General features: G+C 53.3%; 6 protein-coding genes across 6 annotated transcripts; 5 read left to right on the forward strand and 1 right to left on the reverse strand.

Annotated features, from left to right (window-relative positions):
* Positions 1 to 1,046: 1,046 nt before the first annotated feature.
* Positions 1,047 to 2,751, forward strand: J4E87_008206 (uncharacterized protein; the record flags this gene model as incomplete). Its single annotated transcript, XM_049379797.1, has 4 exons — positions 1,047 to 1,609; positions 1,661 to 2,041; positions 2,095 to 2,545; positions 2,593 to 2,751. 4 exons carry the CDS (start codon positions 1,047 to 1,049, stop codon positions 2,749 to 2,751), a joined length of 1,554 nt encoding a protein of 517 aa, XP_049230364.1.
* A 581-nt stretch (positions 2,752 to 3,332) lies between these two features.
* J4E87_008207 (uncharacterized protein) lies at positions 3,333 to 4,118 on the forward strand (the record flags this gene model as incomplete). Its single annotated transcript, XM_049379798.1, has 3 exons — positions 3,333 to 3,422; positions 3,471 to 3,645; positions 3,697 to 4,118. 3 exons carry the CDS (start codon positions 3,333 to 3,335, stop codon positions 4,116 to 4,118), a joined length of 687 nt encoding a protein of 228 aa, XP_049230365.1.
* A 2,213-nt stretch (positions 4,119 to 6,331) lies between these two features.
* J4E87_008208 (uncharacterized protein) lies at positions 6,332 to 7,056 on the reverse strand (the record flags this gene model as incomplete). Its single annotated transcript, XM_049379799.1, has 2 exons — positions 6,332 to 6,508; positions 6,559 to 7,056. 2 exons carry the CDS (start codon positions 7,054 to 7,056, stop codon positions 6,332 to 6,334), a joined length of 675 nt encoding a protein of 224 aa, XP_049230366.1.
* A 1,215-nt stretch (positions 7,057 to 8,271) lies between these two features.
* On the forward strand, positions 8,272 to 9,480 carry J4E87_008209 (uncharacterized protein; the record flags this gene model as incomplete). Its single annotated transcript, XM_049379800.1, has 2 exons — positions 8,272 to 9,214; positions 9,269 to 9,480. The coding sequence occupies 2 exons, from the start codon at positions 8,272 to 8,274 to the stop codon at positions 9,478 to 9,480; spliced, it is 1,155 nt and encodes a 384-aa protein (XP_049230367.1).
* A 468-nt stretch (positions 9,481 to 9,948) lies between these two features.
* PHB1 (Prohibitin-1, subunit of the prohibitin complex (Phb1p-Phb2p)) lies at positions 9,949 to 10,864 on the forward strand (the record flags this gene model as incomplete). Its single annotated transcript, XM_049379801.1, has 2 exons — positions 9,949 to 10,269; positions 10,337 to 10,864. 2 exons carry the CDS (start codon positions 9,949 to 9,951, stop codon positions 10,862 to 10,864), a joined length of 849 nt encoding a protein of 282 aa, XP_049230368.1.
* Positions 10,865 to 12,398: 1,534 nt separating this feature from the next.
* On the forward strand, positions 12,399 to 15,090 carry J4E87_008211 (uncharacterized protein; the record flags this gene model as incomplete). Its single annotated transcript, XM_049379802.1, has 5 exons — positions 12,399 to 12,730; positions 12,784 to 13,346; positions 13,472 to 13,681; positions 14,139 to 14,493; positions 14,544 to 15,090. 5 exons carry the CDS (start codon positions 12,399 to 12,401, stop codon positions 15,088 to 15,090), a joined length of 2,007 nt encoding a protein of 668 aa, XP_049230369.1.
* Between the last annotated feature and the right edge of the window lie 571 nt (positions 15,091 to 15,661).

Raw genomic sequence — 15,661 nt, forward strand, 5'->3', positions numbered from 1 at the left:
GTTGTTTTGTGAAAATGTAGTAAGCCGCGTAGTGAGTAATCCGATCAATTCTTAGAGTGCGTGGCTACGCCAGTGTACAAAGGCCCGAATGCCTACTACACGGCGTTACCCTCACGACCATAGTATTCCTGGTGGCCTGGGAAAAAAGATGGAGAGGCGTTCAAGGTTGTGCATCCACCATCGCGGTTTCAGATCCTATTGGCTCCCCGCGGAAGTCCAGATATCCACACAACGTCAAATTGATAGTCTAGACGTTGTTGCAAGCTAAGAAGCGGCTCTTGGGCTTGCGCATTTGTAGACTATAGTCTCATGCCTCCTGATTATGCATCTCTGGCGTAATTGAGGCGGCATTGGGGGACGGTAGGTGTGTGGAGGGCCGGCTTCGCTTCGCTTCGTGGCAGCGTGGGGAGACTGTAGACAAACACACGAGTAAGCTGCGTCGATGGTCGACAGCAAAGTTAGAGAAATCACAAGTCATGCAGAACTCTGGAGACGGCAGGCGGGATAGGCGACACGGGACGGCGGCTGAGCCTGCTATGAACAGGGTGTTGCGATTAGGGTGCTGCCGTGGACACCCTTGCAAAAGCAACCCCCATTCGACCATTCCGAGCGCGGCAGCATCCTTCCGACTCCCCGCCACATGGCAATGAGAAAAAGCGATGCTGGACAGTCTGGACACATCAAATTGAACAACGAATAGTTCGTGGGTCTTCTAAGCGACTCTTGTTCAGCTGGCGAAGCTGAGAATATCATGAGTTTGCTTTTGCGACTCGTGTAAAGCGCACACCATGGCCAGAACGCGAGGGTCTGCGGTACGCCCCGGCACTTGCAGCGTGCCCACAGTAGAGAGACCCGCATTTCGGCATCGTCTCTCCTTTCAGTATACTGGGACGGCCTGTTCGAGTCGTAGCTCGCTATCGGGGGCCTGAAAGGATTGGCTGCAGAGTGCTGCAGTTACCGATGAGCGACGATGGAAGATAATTCCGTCTGTCCCCTCCACCATCGTTCGCGTGGTGTTTCTGTCCTTCAACGTCGGGATATGCAACATGACGCTTCTACATGATGTTTTTCTGGGTGCACATCTTCGATCTGTCCTCTTGATCTACCTTTCTACATCTTTCGTCTCATACTATCTCGTCTGGACCATCTATACTCGAACCCTCCATCCACTAGCCAAGGTTCCAGGACCATTCTGGGCATCGGTATCACGAACATGGCTTATGTGGCACCATCACAAAGGCGACATTGAGATTATCGAGCGCGTTCTTCACCAGAAATATGGCCCCATCATTCGAATCGCACCCGATGAGGTAGTGACGACCGACACCACGGCCATTCCACACATCTACCCGGTTCAAAAGGCCCTACAAAAGACGGATTGGTACAATCCATGGCGACCATCAGGACTAAACAGCCAGCCGGACTTGTTCACGCAGACCAACGAGAAAGCGCACGCAGCGTATCGAAGGATTGTTGGAGGTGTCTATTCCCTTTCCAGCATACTGAAAAACGAACCGAATCTGGATGCGACCTTGGAACTCTTTCTTGAACGATTGGGTAGCTTCGCCGATAGCAACGAAGTATTTGACTTTGGTCTTTGGCTCGAGATGTAAGTTACAAATTAGCTTTCACCGATTTCACAGTCTAACTTGTGGATTAGGTACTCGTTTGACAGCGTCGGTGTCGCCTTCTTCGGTCAAGCCTTTGGTTTTCTCAAGGACAGCATCGATTACAACAACTACATCCACTCGGTCCATCTTGCAATGCCATTTCTTACCCTTCTAACAGTCACTCCGTACTACATCCGACCGTTCCTGCTTCTGGTAGCTGTGTGCATCCCGAGCTTACTGAAGGCTGTGCTGGCTGTGGAGGATATCAAGAAGACTGCGATTATAGAGACGAAGACAGCTACCGAGAGAACCCTTGAAGTGACGGGAAAGCGGCCCGACTTACTTTCTCAGCTGCTGGCGATTGTGCAAGAAAAGGGAGAGAAAGTCAACTACTCGCACAGAGAGATCACATCGGACATGTGGGTTGCAATGTATGTGCACTGACAGAACAGCTACCCTGGAGTATCATGCTGACTGTTATTAGCATGGCTGGAGCTGATAGCACGTCCATCGCAATGCGCTCCGTTTTCTACTTCTTGATGAAGAACCCTGAGAAACTGGAAAAGGCGCGCGCAGAAGTCGATACGGCCTTTGAGAACGGCACCCTCTCATCCCCAGTACAGTACAGTCAGGTATCTTCTCTTCCATACCTCGTAGCGACTGTAAAGGAAGCCCTGAGATTATTCTCTCCGTTCTCGGTATCGATGCCTCGGTACGCCCCGAACGAAGGAATCACTCTGTGCGGGAAGTACATCCCAGCAGGCTACACAGTTGGAATGAACCCTTCAATCGTTTCGCACGACAAAGACGTATTTGGAAAAGATGCGCTAGACTTCGTTCCCGAGCGATGGCTGCAGAGTGAAGATCGTACGCGGGCGATGGACAAGACAATCCTAGGTTGGGGTGCTGGAACAAGGACATGCGTTGGAAGGCCTGTGAGTGCACCGTGATCACAAAGTAGAAAAGTACTGACAATACACAGCTCGCTTTGACACAAATCTACAAAGTGACTGCCGAGGTATTGCATCGGTTCGACTTTGAGATGGCACATGACAAGCCATGGAAAACGCACAATGCTTCTTTCAATGTCCAGACCGGTGTTGAGTGCAGGTTCAAGCGAAGAGGTTCGACCAGACCTTAGTTGCTCAGATATAGTCAGTATTTCGGTTACGCAAGCAAGACCGTCGCAGTCTGAGTATAGACGAGACCGGACACACGTAGTTATCGCCGCAGTCGAAATGCACAATCAGAAGTTGTATGCAGTGTACTGAGCTTTTCCTCTCGTGTGCGATTAGACCTTGAAAGACCGCTTTTAGCAGCTTTTGGTGTTGTGTTGGTCCAAAGAAAGTTCAGGCCTCCTTATGGTTGCCAAAATTAATGAGAAAATCATGTTAGAGAAGACGCCGACAATGACCTAGTTGAAGATGCATTGTCTTTGGCGGTCGGCTTTTGCTTCCCCAAGAAGAGACCTCGGGATGCAGGGTTCGGTGTTTTACCCAATCAAAAGTCATCATGACGTCAACCTCTGTTCATGGTCCCATGTGCATTCTCAAAACTTCGCCATTTGAGACGCCGATAACATTTCCTGAACGGCGATTATCATCGGCGACTTCTACAAGCAACTAAGATTAAAAGCAAGGATAGATTTCATATCTCCAAGGCCTTACCAGTCGTAGCATCAGTCAACACTGAGAACCAATATCTCCCAGAACACAACACAACATGGACTCGCTTCCCGTAAACAACAAGACGGCCGGTGAACCTGAGAGTGCATACAACAACACACTTGAAACCGGTGCTGGTATGACTCAGGTAAGCATAATCTCGCTCGTATAGTGACTACGCTAACCAATTGTACAGAACTTCGCGCCAGTCAAGAGGATATGCGCTCACCTCAACGCCTTCCACGCATACGCTCACGACCCCAAGCGCGATGCAGTCGAAGCAAACCACTACTGCGCGCACCTGAACGATGAAGTACGCCAATGCATCCTCTACGACTCTCCCGAGAAAGGCGCGCGGATTATCGGCATCGGTAAGCATCCTACTTCCTGAACCGCAAAATCTCATACTAAACCAATAACAGAGTACATGATCTCCCCCAAACTCTACTCAACCCTCGACGCCGAAGAGCAAAAGCTCTGGCACTCCCACGTCTTCGAAGTAAAGTCCGGAATGCTAATCATGCCGCGTCCAACCGGCGTACCAGAAGCCGCATGGGAGGTAGCCGAGAACAAAGAGATGGAAGAAGTTGTCGAGCTGTACGGCAAGATCTACCATCTCTGGCAGACTGACCGTGGTGACAAGTTGCCGCTTGGACCCCCACAGCTGATGACGAGTTATACGGCCGCGGATCAGATGCCGGATTTTGAGAAGAGGTTGAAGGAGAGGGATCAGCGCTTTGATAGCGATTATCAGAGGAAGAAGGGGGTGAGGGAGTATATTGAGGTGCCGAAGATTCATGAGAATGCTGATGCGACGTGGGCTAAGGGAGGTGTTGGTCATTAGACGAGCATTGATGGAGAGGATGGTGGTGTGAATCAGGCATTCTTGAGGCGTTGGCGATGCATGTTGAAAGATGAGGGGAGGGGGGTAGGCAAGAACTGCATGTAACATAGGTGGGCCAAAGCTGTTTCGCTGAATCGATGTTAAGTTATGCTAAAGTTACACAATACTAAGTACATAGGTAAGAAGCAACATGCTGCTGAAGAAAACAACGTAGCAAACACTCGAGCTCCCCTCGTCTCTCCATCGAGTCTAGAGCCAGCTCTAAACCCATACCTCACACCTTCTCGTCCACGCAATATTCAAACCCTAAGACAATATCAACACTAATGACCAATGACACCCGTTCGTTAAGTATCCATCACGATCGATCCTGGGTGTTAATTCTGGGAGGGTGGACTGGGAGTGTGGTGCAGAAGGCTCCTCATGTTCGATTTCCTCGGAGGCTGCTTTCCTTCTGTATCTCCAGTGTTCCGTCGCCTTGTTGGTCGTGTATCATCATCCTCCGATGGTGGACTATGTCTTGGCCTTCCGGATGGGTTGGCGGTTGTAGCGCCCATTGGGGTTGCCTGATAAGTCGGTTCTCGAATCGGACGTGGGGTTATGTATAGAGTTTCAAGAGGCTGAGTAACAGCCGCGTACGGGTCCGAATCTGAGGCTGTCTGTTGCTGACGCGGAGTTTCAGGAAATGCTCTGCGTGCGTCATATCCAGGTCGACTTGCGTCATAGGGATGTGAGTCTTGCTGTGAACCATAGGTAGCAGTTTGACGGGGAACATATCCTTGAGGGTGATGTGGAGCATATTCTTCAGCGTAACCTAGCTCGAGTCTAGGTGGGGGTTGCTGGAAGGCACGTGGAGGTTGAGCTTGCTGTGTGAACTGTCCAGGTGGGGGGTTCTGTGACACAGGCGCACGCGGCTGTTGCCGTGTAGACTGCCGGGAGCGACCTGCTTGAGTAGGCGGCAAGTCCCATGTATGTGCTCTTGCAGGTGGAGGGGGATCAAGAATCGACCGCATTTCTGATCGTGGCTGTGGGGGCTTCCGGGAGCTACCTGCTTGAGTAGGCGGCAAGTCCCATGTATGTGCTCTCGCTGGAGCTTGGGAGGCATTAGGAATCGACGATATGGGTGCTGGTTGTTGCTGCGGGGGCTGCTGCGCATCGTAGGGATGAGGATTGTGTGCGTCGTAGTGATGTGGGCGCAGCTGTGAATCATAGGGAGTAGCATGGTGGGGAGGATGTTCTTGAGTGTGGTGTGAATCATGTTTTTCGATGAGGCGTGTAGCATGTTTTTTTTGGTTGCGTGGAGCAGGTTCTTCATTGTTATGGGTAGGAAGTTCTTGATACCAGTGTGAGGTAGGTCTGGTCGGAGGACGTCCGGTCGGAGGATGCTGTGAATACTGCGTAGATGGGTCGTAATGTTCAAATGTGAAGGCCGGGGCAGCCGGGGCAGCCGGGGCAGGCTTTTGGACTGGTGGTGGCTTATAAGCGGCTCGCGCGGCATCGTCTTTAGCCTTTTGCGCTGCATACCATCGTTTTTTTTGTTCGTCGGTCACTACCCTCTTCGGCTTCTGCTTATCACCATCCTTTCCCCCGGAACCCTTACCCTTATCTGGTACTCCGCTCATGATGTAGACTTATATAAGAGAGGCTTGGGCTGTGAAATGTGTTTGACTAGAAGTATATACGGCCGTTGAGCGTAGTGTCTTATGAAGCTGGAATGTTGGTCAAGTTCGTTGTCGATATAGTCGAATGATGCTGTAAATGGTAGTGTGTGTATGCGTTGTCTGTGAGGTCTAAGGAAGAGTAAGTGTAAGTGCTGGGGCGGCTACTTATAGCCACCAATGCATCGTGGGTTCTTCACAGGACGAAGCATTGCGTGCTTGCAGTATGTGATTGTGTATGCGTGATATTGATATCCAGTCGTTCAACTCCGAGCCTAGGTCCCATATCTGCAATGTCTACATTGTACATTGAAGAGCATACCGGAAGGTTGCGTGATCCTTATGCTACATTAGCTTCCGCACAGAGCCACAGGTGAGGGGTTATACCGAATCTCGTTCGCTCTTCACACATCAGGCCTTTGACAGGCGAACCAGTGGCTGGATAGGTGAAGGCCTCAGTATGAGCATGCGGATCGCGCACAAACACTGTCGTATCCGTAGCTCAGTCCGTTTCTGAAGGCGCCCGTAATGACGGCAATCATCTTGGCCAGCATCTCATGTTGACTCTGTTGTGTTTTGCACGACCTCGATGCTCGCAGGATCTCTCTTCTCGCGCCCCATCAGCTTGCCCAACACATCCTTTTCCTTATCGCTGTCTTCCGCATCGCTCGCGCTGTCCTTGTCGCTGTCCGCGTTCGGGTCTTTTTCTTCGAGAACACCTAGTCCGAGGTCCTAGACACTGTCAGCAGCGCCCTACGATACCATCAAGATCCATTACTCACCATCTCAATATACGGCTCGCCCTCGTCCTGTCCCTCTACAGATTCCAGACTCTTCAGCGTCCCGGCCTTCTTCTGCGCCTCCAGCTCCTCGTTCGCAGCCTTCAACTGCGGCAGAAAGTCTTTGAGGAAGCCGCGAATGTCTGGTCCTAGATCTTCGTTGCCCAACTTCATAATCGGCTTCGTGCCTCTGTTGGCGCGGAGGTTTACGACGCCATCTTGTGATTGTGGCTCTTCAAGCTCCATCTCTGTGTCCTCGCCATCGTCGTCTTCCTCCTCGCTTGAGCTCTCGTCGCTGCTGGGCTCTTCGCTCGATTCGGATAGTTCGCTGTCGCTATCCGAGGTGCCAAAGTCGCTTGCATTCGTGGTAGAATCGTCTGCAGCGTTTGTCGACGCGAGGGCGGAGTCAGAGGATATCGAGGGCGGCGAGGACTCAGGCTCGTTGGAGAAGCGCACGCGTTTGCTGCGGTGCGCGACGGCTTCGTGGACGTATGGCGACATAATTCCTCCGTGGTGTTCGATATGGGTAATCTTAGGAGAGACGGTTAAGGACGTCTACGCGTTTGGAAGTGGGTTACAAAAGTCTGGGGAAAAAGTTGGCCAAGATTCAAAGTTTCGCGCAGACGGGTGCAGATCTCGCGCCAGGTAGCGAGCCGGAGAGGACCCTTGGCTACGTCACCGCCCTCTCCAGCACATGGCGCCGACAGCCAATGCCAACCAGATATGCACACATGACATGTTCAAGTACATCTGTAATAATGGGATATCCCGTCAGATGCTCCACAGTCCAAGGCGTGCGGCTGCAGATTGGCCTGAGGCAGAAGCGACTCGTTGGTGTCAGCAGGGGTCGTGAAACGGCGTCTTGAAACGTAGTTAGAGCGGGCGCCTGCATGGCTGACTTGTGCTGTCCGAGGGGTTAAGCCTCTTAAAGCTCCAGCTGGCCTCGTACATATCCGACCTCACCCCTTCTCGTCAATCTTTACAGTCTCGCTGCTGTGACCCTCCTCTCTACCTGTTCTCATAGCTTTTGTGACGCTGTCTGCAAGAGTCGGTGTGTCGCTGCCCCGCTTCCGACTTTCATCAGTATTCACCAACCGTGCCCAGGTGTGCAAGGCTCAATTGTCTTTGCGCGAGATTTCTGCATATCAGACATTAGGTATGTACTCATTCTCTCATGTCTTTACAATCTCTACAAATTCATCCATCTCCGTTCCCGTCGTCTCTTTCTTGCCACCCGATCGAAAGTCGGCCTCAGACTTGTCCACATGCACCCATCCATGGATCTTATCAAGATCGATCTGCCCCGATCCAGCATCAGTATCAGATGATTGCATATTTCCCTAGTGAGCATCTGCTATCGTCTTGCGCGTTCTGCTATTGTGCCAGCATGATCAGATTTCATCGAGCCCAACGCTGGGCGCTGGTTGGTCCACTCGTCTTCACCTCCAGCGTTCACCTTCACCACCGTCATTCAAGCGAGCCCACAATAGAATTCCCTGATATTGTTTGTCTTTGCAATGAGGAGGCTGGGAGAGCATAAAAACTTTCCAATCGCTCGTCCTTGACTGTCTCTCGTCCATCACACTCCAGTTCTTCACAAGCCTCCACAATCTGCAAACCACCATCCGCCAGTTTTCTATATCTATTCAGAGACACTCAGTCGTCACTTCTTCTCTCTACATCACTCTATCCTATACCGCATTCACATCCATCACCATGACCATGAACGAGACCATTCGTATCATCGGCATGCTCAGGGCCTCTGCTGCTCAGAACGCTGACCAGGCCAAGCTCAAGGAGCGCGAAGTTTTCTTTGCCTCGGCCACCGAGACCCGCAAGAAGCTTAGGACTGCAGCAGCTGCCCGCAAGTCCACCTCCGTCTCTCTTCTTGAAGACCTCATCTACGCGACCAAGCACGGCGTACCCTACCCCAACGAGCCCCTGACGTACGAGGCCAAGGTCGCCGCTGATCGCATCCTCGTCACCCTCAACAAGGCCATTGCCCGTGAGACCATCCTCGTCGTCCCCAACGTCCAGCCCAAGGAGACCTCCGAGGACCTCGCCAACGACCTCGCTATCGAAAACAGCAAGCGCATCTTCACCGCGCGTTCCAACATCAAGGAACTCCAGCTCATCAGCAGCAACCTCGGCATCCCCATCACATCTCCCGCCATGGCTGGTCGCTTCCCGGTGCTCAGCACCTCTGACCTCCCGAAGGCATCCGCTGAAGAGCAGTCGGCCACAGCCTCGCCTGCACGCGGCACCGCCATGCTCAACAACATCTTCAAGTCGGTGCGAGTACCCGAGTTCCGCTTCAAGTGGATGTTCTGGGCAGAGAAGGGTCAGCAAGCCGCGCCCAAGGACAAGGCGGCTTCAGAAGAGTACCTCACCCGCCCCAAGCCGCTTGGAGACCAGATCGTCTCCGTCAAGGAGTTCTACCAGCACTTCAACAACATCCCGGTGGAGAACCTGAAGCTGCGAGACTCGATACACCTCTTCCACCTGGGTGTGAAGCCGGTCTGGGAAGACCCCCGGAATACGCGCGGCGGCGCATGGTACTTCAAGGTCAGCAAGGACGTGGCGGCGCAATTCTGGCACGAGATGTGCCTGCTTGCGGTTGGTGACGTCCTGCAGGGGGCTGTCGAGACCAAGCGTGCCTGTAAGTTTATTCCTCTCCAACATTTCACACGTATTCAAGACTAATCATCAACAGCCTTCAACGACGACATCTGCGGGATATCGTACAGCGTTCGCTGGAACGCTGTACAGATCGCCGTCTGGAACCGGGACGCGGAGAACGAGGATGGCCGTCAGAAGCTTCTGGCGGTCATCCTCGACAAGCTGTCAGAGGAGCTCCGGCCGAAGAAGGAGGACAGCTACTGGTACAAGGCGCACAAGGAGCACAAGGGCTTTATTGAGCAGTAGTGAGCCGACCTTGTACCGGTAGCTGTCGCTCGGTTGAGAACGAGGTGGTGGAGGAGCTGATGGATGAGGCGGGGAGTACGTAGACGGGCTTGAGCCACACATGTGCATATCAGCATCGGCGTTGATGAATACATCCTTTTCGACACGCACATGAGTGTCTTTGTTGATCCACAGAATGCCTTCTCCCTGATCTGACAGCCCCTCTTTCGTGACTTCCTCATACACGGAAGCGTACCAGGGTCGGGTAAGGGAACAATGCAACAGCCTGGACTATCTAATGAAGACGCCTCAACCCGCCGGCATGTTCTCGTTCTGCATCCGTGGTGGTAGTGTTTGCGCCAATCACGGGCATCGTTCGCCGCAGACGCTCGGACCATATTTCCAGTAGAAGCATCATCCACTTCTCACGATTCTCCGCATCTTGCCTGCCGCCGCCTCACCACACCAAACCCGCACAACCCGCCAACCATGGCCGCGATACCCACCTCCCTCTTCCGCTGGGTCGTTCCTGCCGCCATCGGCGCCAGTGTCGTGCAGAGCTCGCTCTACGACGTCAAGGGCGGAACCCGCGCCGTCATCTTCGATCGTCTGTCGGGAGTCAAGGAACAAGTCGTCAACGAGGGCACCCACTTTCTGGTACCATGGCTGCAGCGGGCAATTGTCTTCGATGTCAGGACGAGGCCGCGGAACATCAGCACTACGACGGGCAGCAAGGACTTGCAGATGGTCACACTCACACTGAGGGTGCTGCATCGCCCAGAGGTCAAGCAGCTGCCTAAGATCTACCAGGTATGTCTATGCCACCCCGCACTCGTGCAGCAGGCAGCTTGAGGAATTGCATCTAACGCGCTAGTAGAACCTCGGTCTCGACTACGACGAGCGTGTCCTGCCCTCCATCGGTAACGAAGTCCTAAAAGCCATCGTCGCCCAGTTCGATGCCGCCGAGCTTATCACCCAGCGAGAGGCCGTCTCGAACCGCATTCGCACCGACTTGCTCAAGCGCGCCAACGAGTTCAACATTGCCCTCGAAGACGTCTCCATCACCCACATGACTTTCGGCAAAGAGTTCACCAAGGCCGTCGAAGAGAAGCAGATCGCACAACAAGAGGCCGAGCGCGCGCGCTTCATTGTCGAAAAGGCCGAGCAGGAGAGGCAGGCCAACGTCATCAGGGCAGAGGGTGAAGCCGAGGCTGCCGACACAATTTCAAAGGCAGTGGCCAAGAGTGGTGACGGCTTGGTGCTGATCAGGCGCATTGAGACACAGAAGGATATTGCGCAGATGTTGGCGAGGAACCCCAACATCAGCTATCTACCCGGCGGTAACTCTGGCGGCAATGGCGGTGGTTCAAGTGGAGGCAGCTTCTTGCTGGGCCTGAGGTCATGAGCGTTTGAGGATGTGAAAGGTTGAGCGGAAGAGGAAAAGAAGATAACAAAGAGCTGGACGAAAGGCGAAAATGCATAGCCAGCGGGGTTGCTGTACAATATATTGACATGAGCATGATAACGCTTCTCTACAATCGAAGGCCGGAGTCTCTTCTCACCTCTCATTGTGTCTACACGTACCAGGCGTAGTGTCGGCTGGGAGGTTGTCTACGAATCATCCCCACTGTTTGCCCTGCTGACACTGTTTTAACACTATACAGCACCTATGCATCGAGCCGATCGATGCTCATTATTCAGCATGCTCCGAGAGACAGCAGCTTACACAACGATCGCAGAGAGAATAACGTACCAGTGTATGATCACGCGAAATATTGTCGCGAGAACTGAAATACCTCCTACACCTCGGCTCGTGTTTGACAAACCTTACCGCCTGAGGCCTCTCAGGTTTCGGTACACATCTCTCCGCCCAAAGATTCAAAACTTGTTCATGCATTGCCCGAGAGGAAACGGGCTTTCGGAAGCCGCGAGGCCGCACGTGATAGTTCGCATGCATGGTCTGCATTTGGCATCCGGATCTACACTCGGTGCGGACATGTTGCGATTCGGCAATGGGGTGTGGGGGTGTTTCGTGTGACGCCGGGTTATAGGCCTGGGATGCTGCTGTCCGGGAGGCGGATCACGTTGAGTCGGATCAGAGAGTTGGCGACTTGAAGTTGGGGGAGAGGGCCGCTCATGCCACGTGAGAGATAGATGGTATCGGAAGCATCCAACCACCGCAACTTCAATGCCTACATGTTTTCTTTTTCTCACATCACGTCCATAATCACCAAAAGCTTCGTCCTTATCGTTCGAGTCCTCTTTACCGATGATCAGCCGCAACCATCCCCAGCTATGAGACGTCATGCAGGATCTGTGTTCCACCTTGTTTCGGAAGGCCGCAACACCATCATGGCGGGGGGACTTCGTTACATCCTAGCCGCAGATCCCGAGGGATTCACAGACGTCAAGCGGTCAGCGATACTTTCCGATGGTCGCTGAACGTTCCGCATGAAGACGACACCGGTGCTGGAGGAATACAGGCTGTCTCTCAAGGCAACGACAAAACGATGGCGGTCAAACGACTGCAACACGGCACATTTGCGGGGGCCTGCCCACAAAGTGTTCGTGTAAGGTAGGAGAACCGCTGCGCCACGCTATTCACTCAATGCGTGACCTTGTCTTTTGCCAGGCTGTCCAAACGATAGGGTGGGAGAAGTGGTGTCGAGTCTGGCGTTGATGCCCCAGGTTATCAAGCGGCATTCTGTTGTGGCTGAGCACTTCAACAAGCCGGGAGCCAGCCAATCACGCCGCGTGTGGCCGTACAGCGTGGCTTGACGGTTTCCTCTCATCGAAGCAGGCTCACCGGCAGGCACTCTGCAATGTGCTCCGCCCTTGGATGATTCCAAGTATATACATGCTAGCTGCGAACGCGAGAGGCGAAGGTTGAGTACACGTCGTCTCTTCTTACGTCTTCGGACCGCCCGTCTCGCTTAGCAATGGCGATCCAGCAGCGCAACAAGCAAACGAGCATTATCCTCACCTTTAGAATCCTCCAATTTGTCAAACAGCTTCGTCGTCGTGTCAAGCCGCGTGTGCAGCATGGCTCAATCGATGCGAGCCCTCTTGGCATCAGCCTCGCGCCGAGCCTCCGAAGTGTCGCCCAGAATCTATCACGGATCAGCGTCCAGGATGCGAAGCAGTCGCGTCGCGTCGCCAATCGCATCTGCAAGAGTCAGAAGGGTGCGACGTTCACTCGACCGTCGCGCAACCTGCAGACGCCGGCTTCGGCTGCTCCCGCAAGTCGAAACCTAGGGAATGAGGTGCAACAGTACGTTCACGGAAGCTTTTGTTTAGTTTCAACTACTGAACCTGCGGGCCTAGTATGCTTCGCTACGTCGACGGCAAACTCCATGTAGCGGGAAACGCGTTCTCGTCTATCGCGGACAGCGACAGGCTCTTTCTCAAACACGACAACGCGTCGATCTTGGAGGCTCGTTCCATGAACGAAACTATCCAGCTCCTCGTGGCAGTACACGAAGCGATCAACGTGCTTGCGGGGTGTCGCCGGCAGTATGGTGACGACTGGCTCTTGGCCCAAGGGCTTGACCTCGGACTGATCCTTGACGAAAACTTCATTGCCAACTATGAACATCTACTGCTGCGGCTACAGACAGACCTAATCGAGTCCTTGGCACGCAAGGCTCTGGAGGAGTTGCTCTGCGGCGATCACGACAAGAGACAGCGCAAACTCCTGGCCTGGTTTACAGAGTTCGCTGAGAAGCCACAAGCGCTCAGCACCTTCCCATGGACTATCAAACCGTCGCTAGCCGTTCTGTGGGGAGTTTGCTGGATGTTTTACGAGGGAACTGGCAAAGACCGCGTGCCGTACAACAACGTGCTACACAACCTCAATCTGTCGTGGGATACCGATGCATCGTCAGACTGTATGTGTTACATTTCTTTCCGCCCGATGAGGCTTCTGCTCAGGTGGATGACTGGTTGCGATTGGTCGAGCGTGAAAACATGAAGAAGGTTTGTGGTTATCCCGATTGGTGCTAATGCATTGCAGACCTCAGCTTTGGCCAAGAGCTGATTGGCGAGCAGCCGCAGCATGCGACGCCTGCGACAAACGTCCATGTGGACCATGCTCCATTCCAGGCACGAAACACGGAAACCTGGGAGCCCGATCTGAGTTTGAATGGTCTTGCGGACAGGCTGCCAGTTCCAGTCCTGCGGGTTAGTCAGGCTGGAGAAGGAGCGGACCCAGAGCCGCGACCAGGTAAGTGCCTAGTGTCCCGTGTCCGTTTGAGTTGAGTCACGACTTCTCTGCCTACCCTGGGTTTCAGGCTGGACTTGTTCGCAGCTGCGACTAACAAATCCAAATCCAGATACTTATTATGGCGTATCCGCACCAACCTTCCAGGCAGTTCCGCCCGTTAATTTTTATTCGCCTCAAGATCAAGGCATTGCTGCGCCACCTCTAACGGCCTTTCCGCATCTGGGCTCCGACCACGAAATTCCTTGGCACTCATATACGTTGCCACCTCAAGACAGTCCGCGTCATCTGATCACTTCTACTCAAGATCCGAGAGTTAGAGTCACCGGAGCGGCGGGAAGCGATCTCTTTGCTCAGCCACAAACTGCCTTCGCGTCTCCCGGTATATATCAACCAAGCCGCCAGCCTCAGGCCCAGCAACACAGTTACAACCCTCAGTATTTCAACCTTGGATATCCAGACATCATGACTGAGCTTTCGCCAAACCCTACTTCCATGCAGGTGCCGCACGAGCACAAGCGGAACATTTCCATCAGCTCGCTCACCGATATGCCTACCCCGGTCAGCATGAGCGCTCGATCACCTATGACCTCTCCAACTGCTGGCGAACGACAAATCATCGTTACAAGCCCGCCCCGAAGCCACAGCAGGGGACTTTCTGTAGACTCTTCGCAAGACGGCGATGACGACGGATCACTACGGAAGAACCACAGCTACAAACGCGCCGAAGAACCACCGCGCAACGAAGACGGCAAGATGGTGTGCAAGTATCAAGAATGCCGCGGTACATCTTTTGACCGAAAGTGCGAATGGAGGTGAGTGATAGTATTCCCAGACTCACACGAACAGACACTGACGTTTACAGCAAACACATGGACAAGCATGACAGGCCTTACAAGTGCAACGTCAAGGGCTGCGAAAAGCTCCAAGGCTTCACTTACAGCGGTGGCCTTCTTCGCCACGAACGCGAAGTTCACAAGATGCACGGCGGTACCAAGAAGTCCCTTTTCTGCCCCTTCCACGACTGCAAGCGCAGCTCAGGCGCCGGCTTCACACGGAAGGAGAACCTCGCTGAGCATGTCCGTCGTGTTCACCGCAGAACATCAATGTCGGCAGATATGCATGGCTTGATCATCCGCCGCGACATGGTCAGGCGTGAGATGGAGGGGGGTTCTCCCATTCCTGAGTCACGCACCTCGGAGTCACCGTACAACCGCACCATGGACTACCGCGAGGAAGATGAGATGAGTCTGAAGCGCAAGCGACTTGGCTCTGACTCTGGCCTCTCGGACCGTGGTAACGATGAGATGCGCTCTGAGATCAAGCGCCTCCGACAGGAGAATGAAGAGAAAGACTCGAGGTTACGGCAGCTTGAGCAGGCAGTCATGGCTCTTCAACAGAGTCATAGGTGATGATGATAACTTTGCGTTGCTCTCACTCGATGCATTTTCCGGCGTTCTTCCGCTTAGCCTCATTCTCTGTTCCATAACTTCACTGTCGCTCACTGTACATATCACTTGAGCGTTTTTGTTTTCCCTGTAACACCCCTAAACTGTAATATCTCTTTACTACTTACGCACTCTACGCATGGCTGGCACATGTTCACCCACGATAGCTATGATACCAAAGACTGCGATGGAATGGGTTGGAAAGGGGAAGGAAGGGGGGATACGGACAGATGATACCTCGCTCAAATCTATAGATGGAATATGCCACTCTACACTATTGTACTGTAATTTAAAAGATAGAACCTCGACAGTCTCGCTCCTTCTTGCACTTTTCGTGATCTTGTCGTCTGCCGCGGTATGAGGTTGAGTTTGGCTTTTGGCCCCCAAAAACAATGCACACCTTAGCCTCGTTCGCAACGCCCCTGGTGCCTAGCAGGATTGCCTTACCCGCGATGTCTTACGGCAGAAGGGCGCGTGCACTAGCTGCCTAGACAGACGTTCGCATATGCCCAGGCAACCGTGCCGCTATCCATGC

This window comes from Alternaria ethzedia (genome assembly GCF_023757985.1).
Source record: "Alternaria ethzedia strain BMP 0044 chromosome Unknown scaffold_25, whole genome shotgun sequence".
NCBI classification, from domain to species: Eukaryota; Fungi; Ascomycota; class Dothideomycetes; order Pleosporales; family Pleosporaceae; genus Alternaria; species Alternaria ethzedia.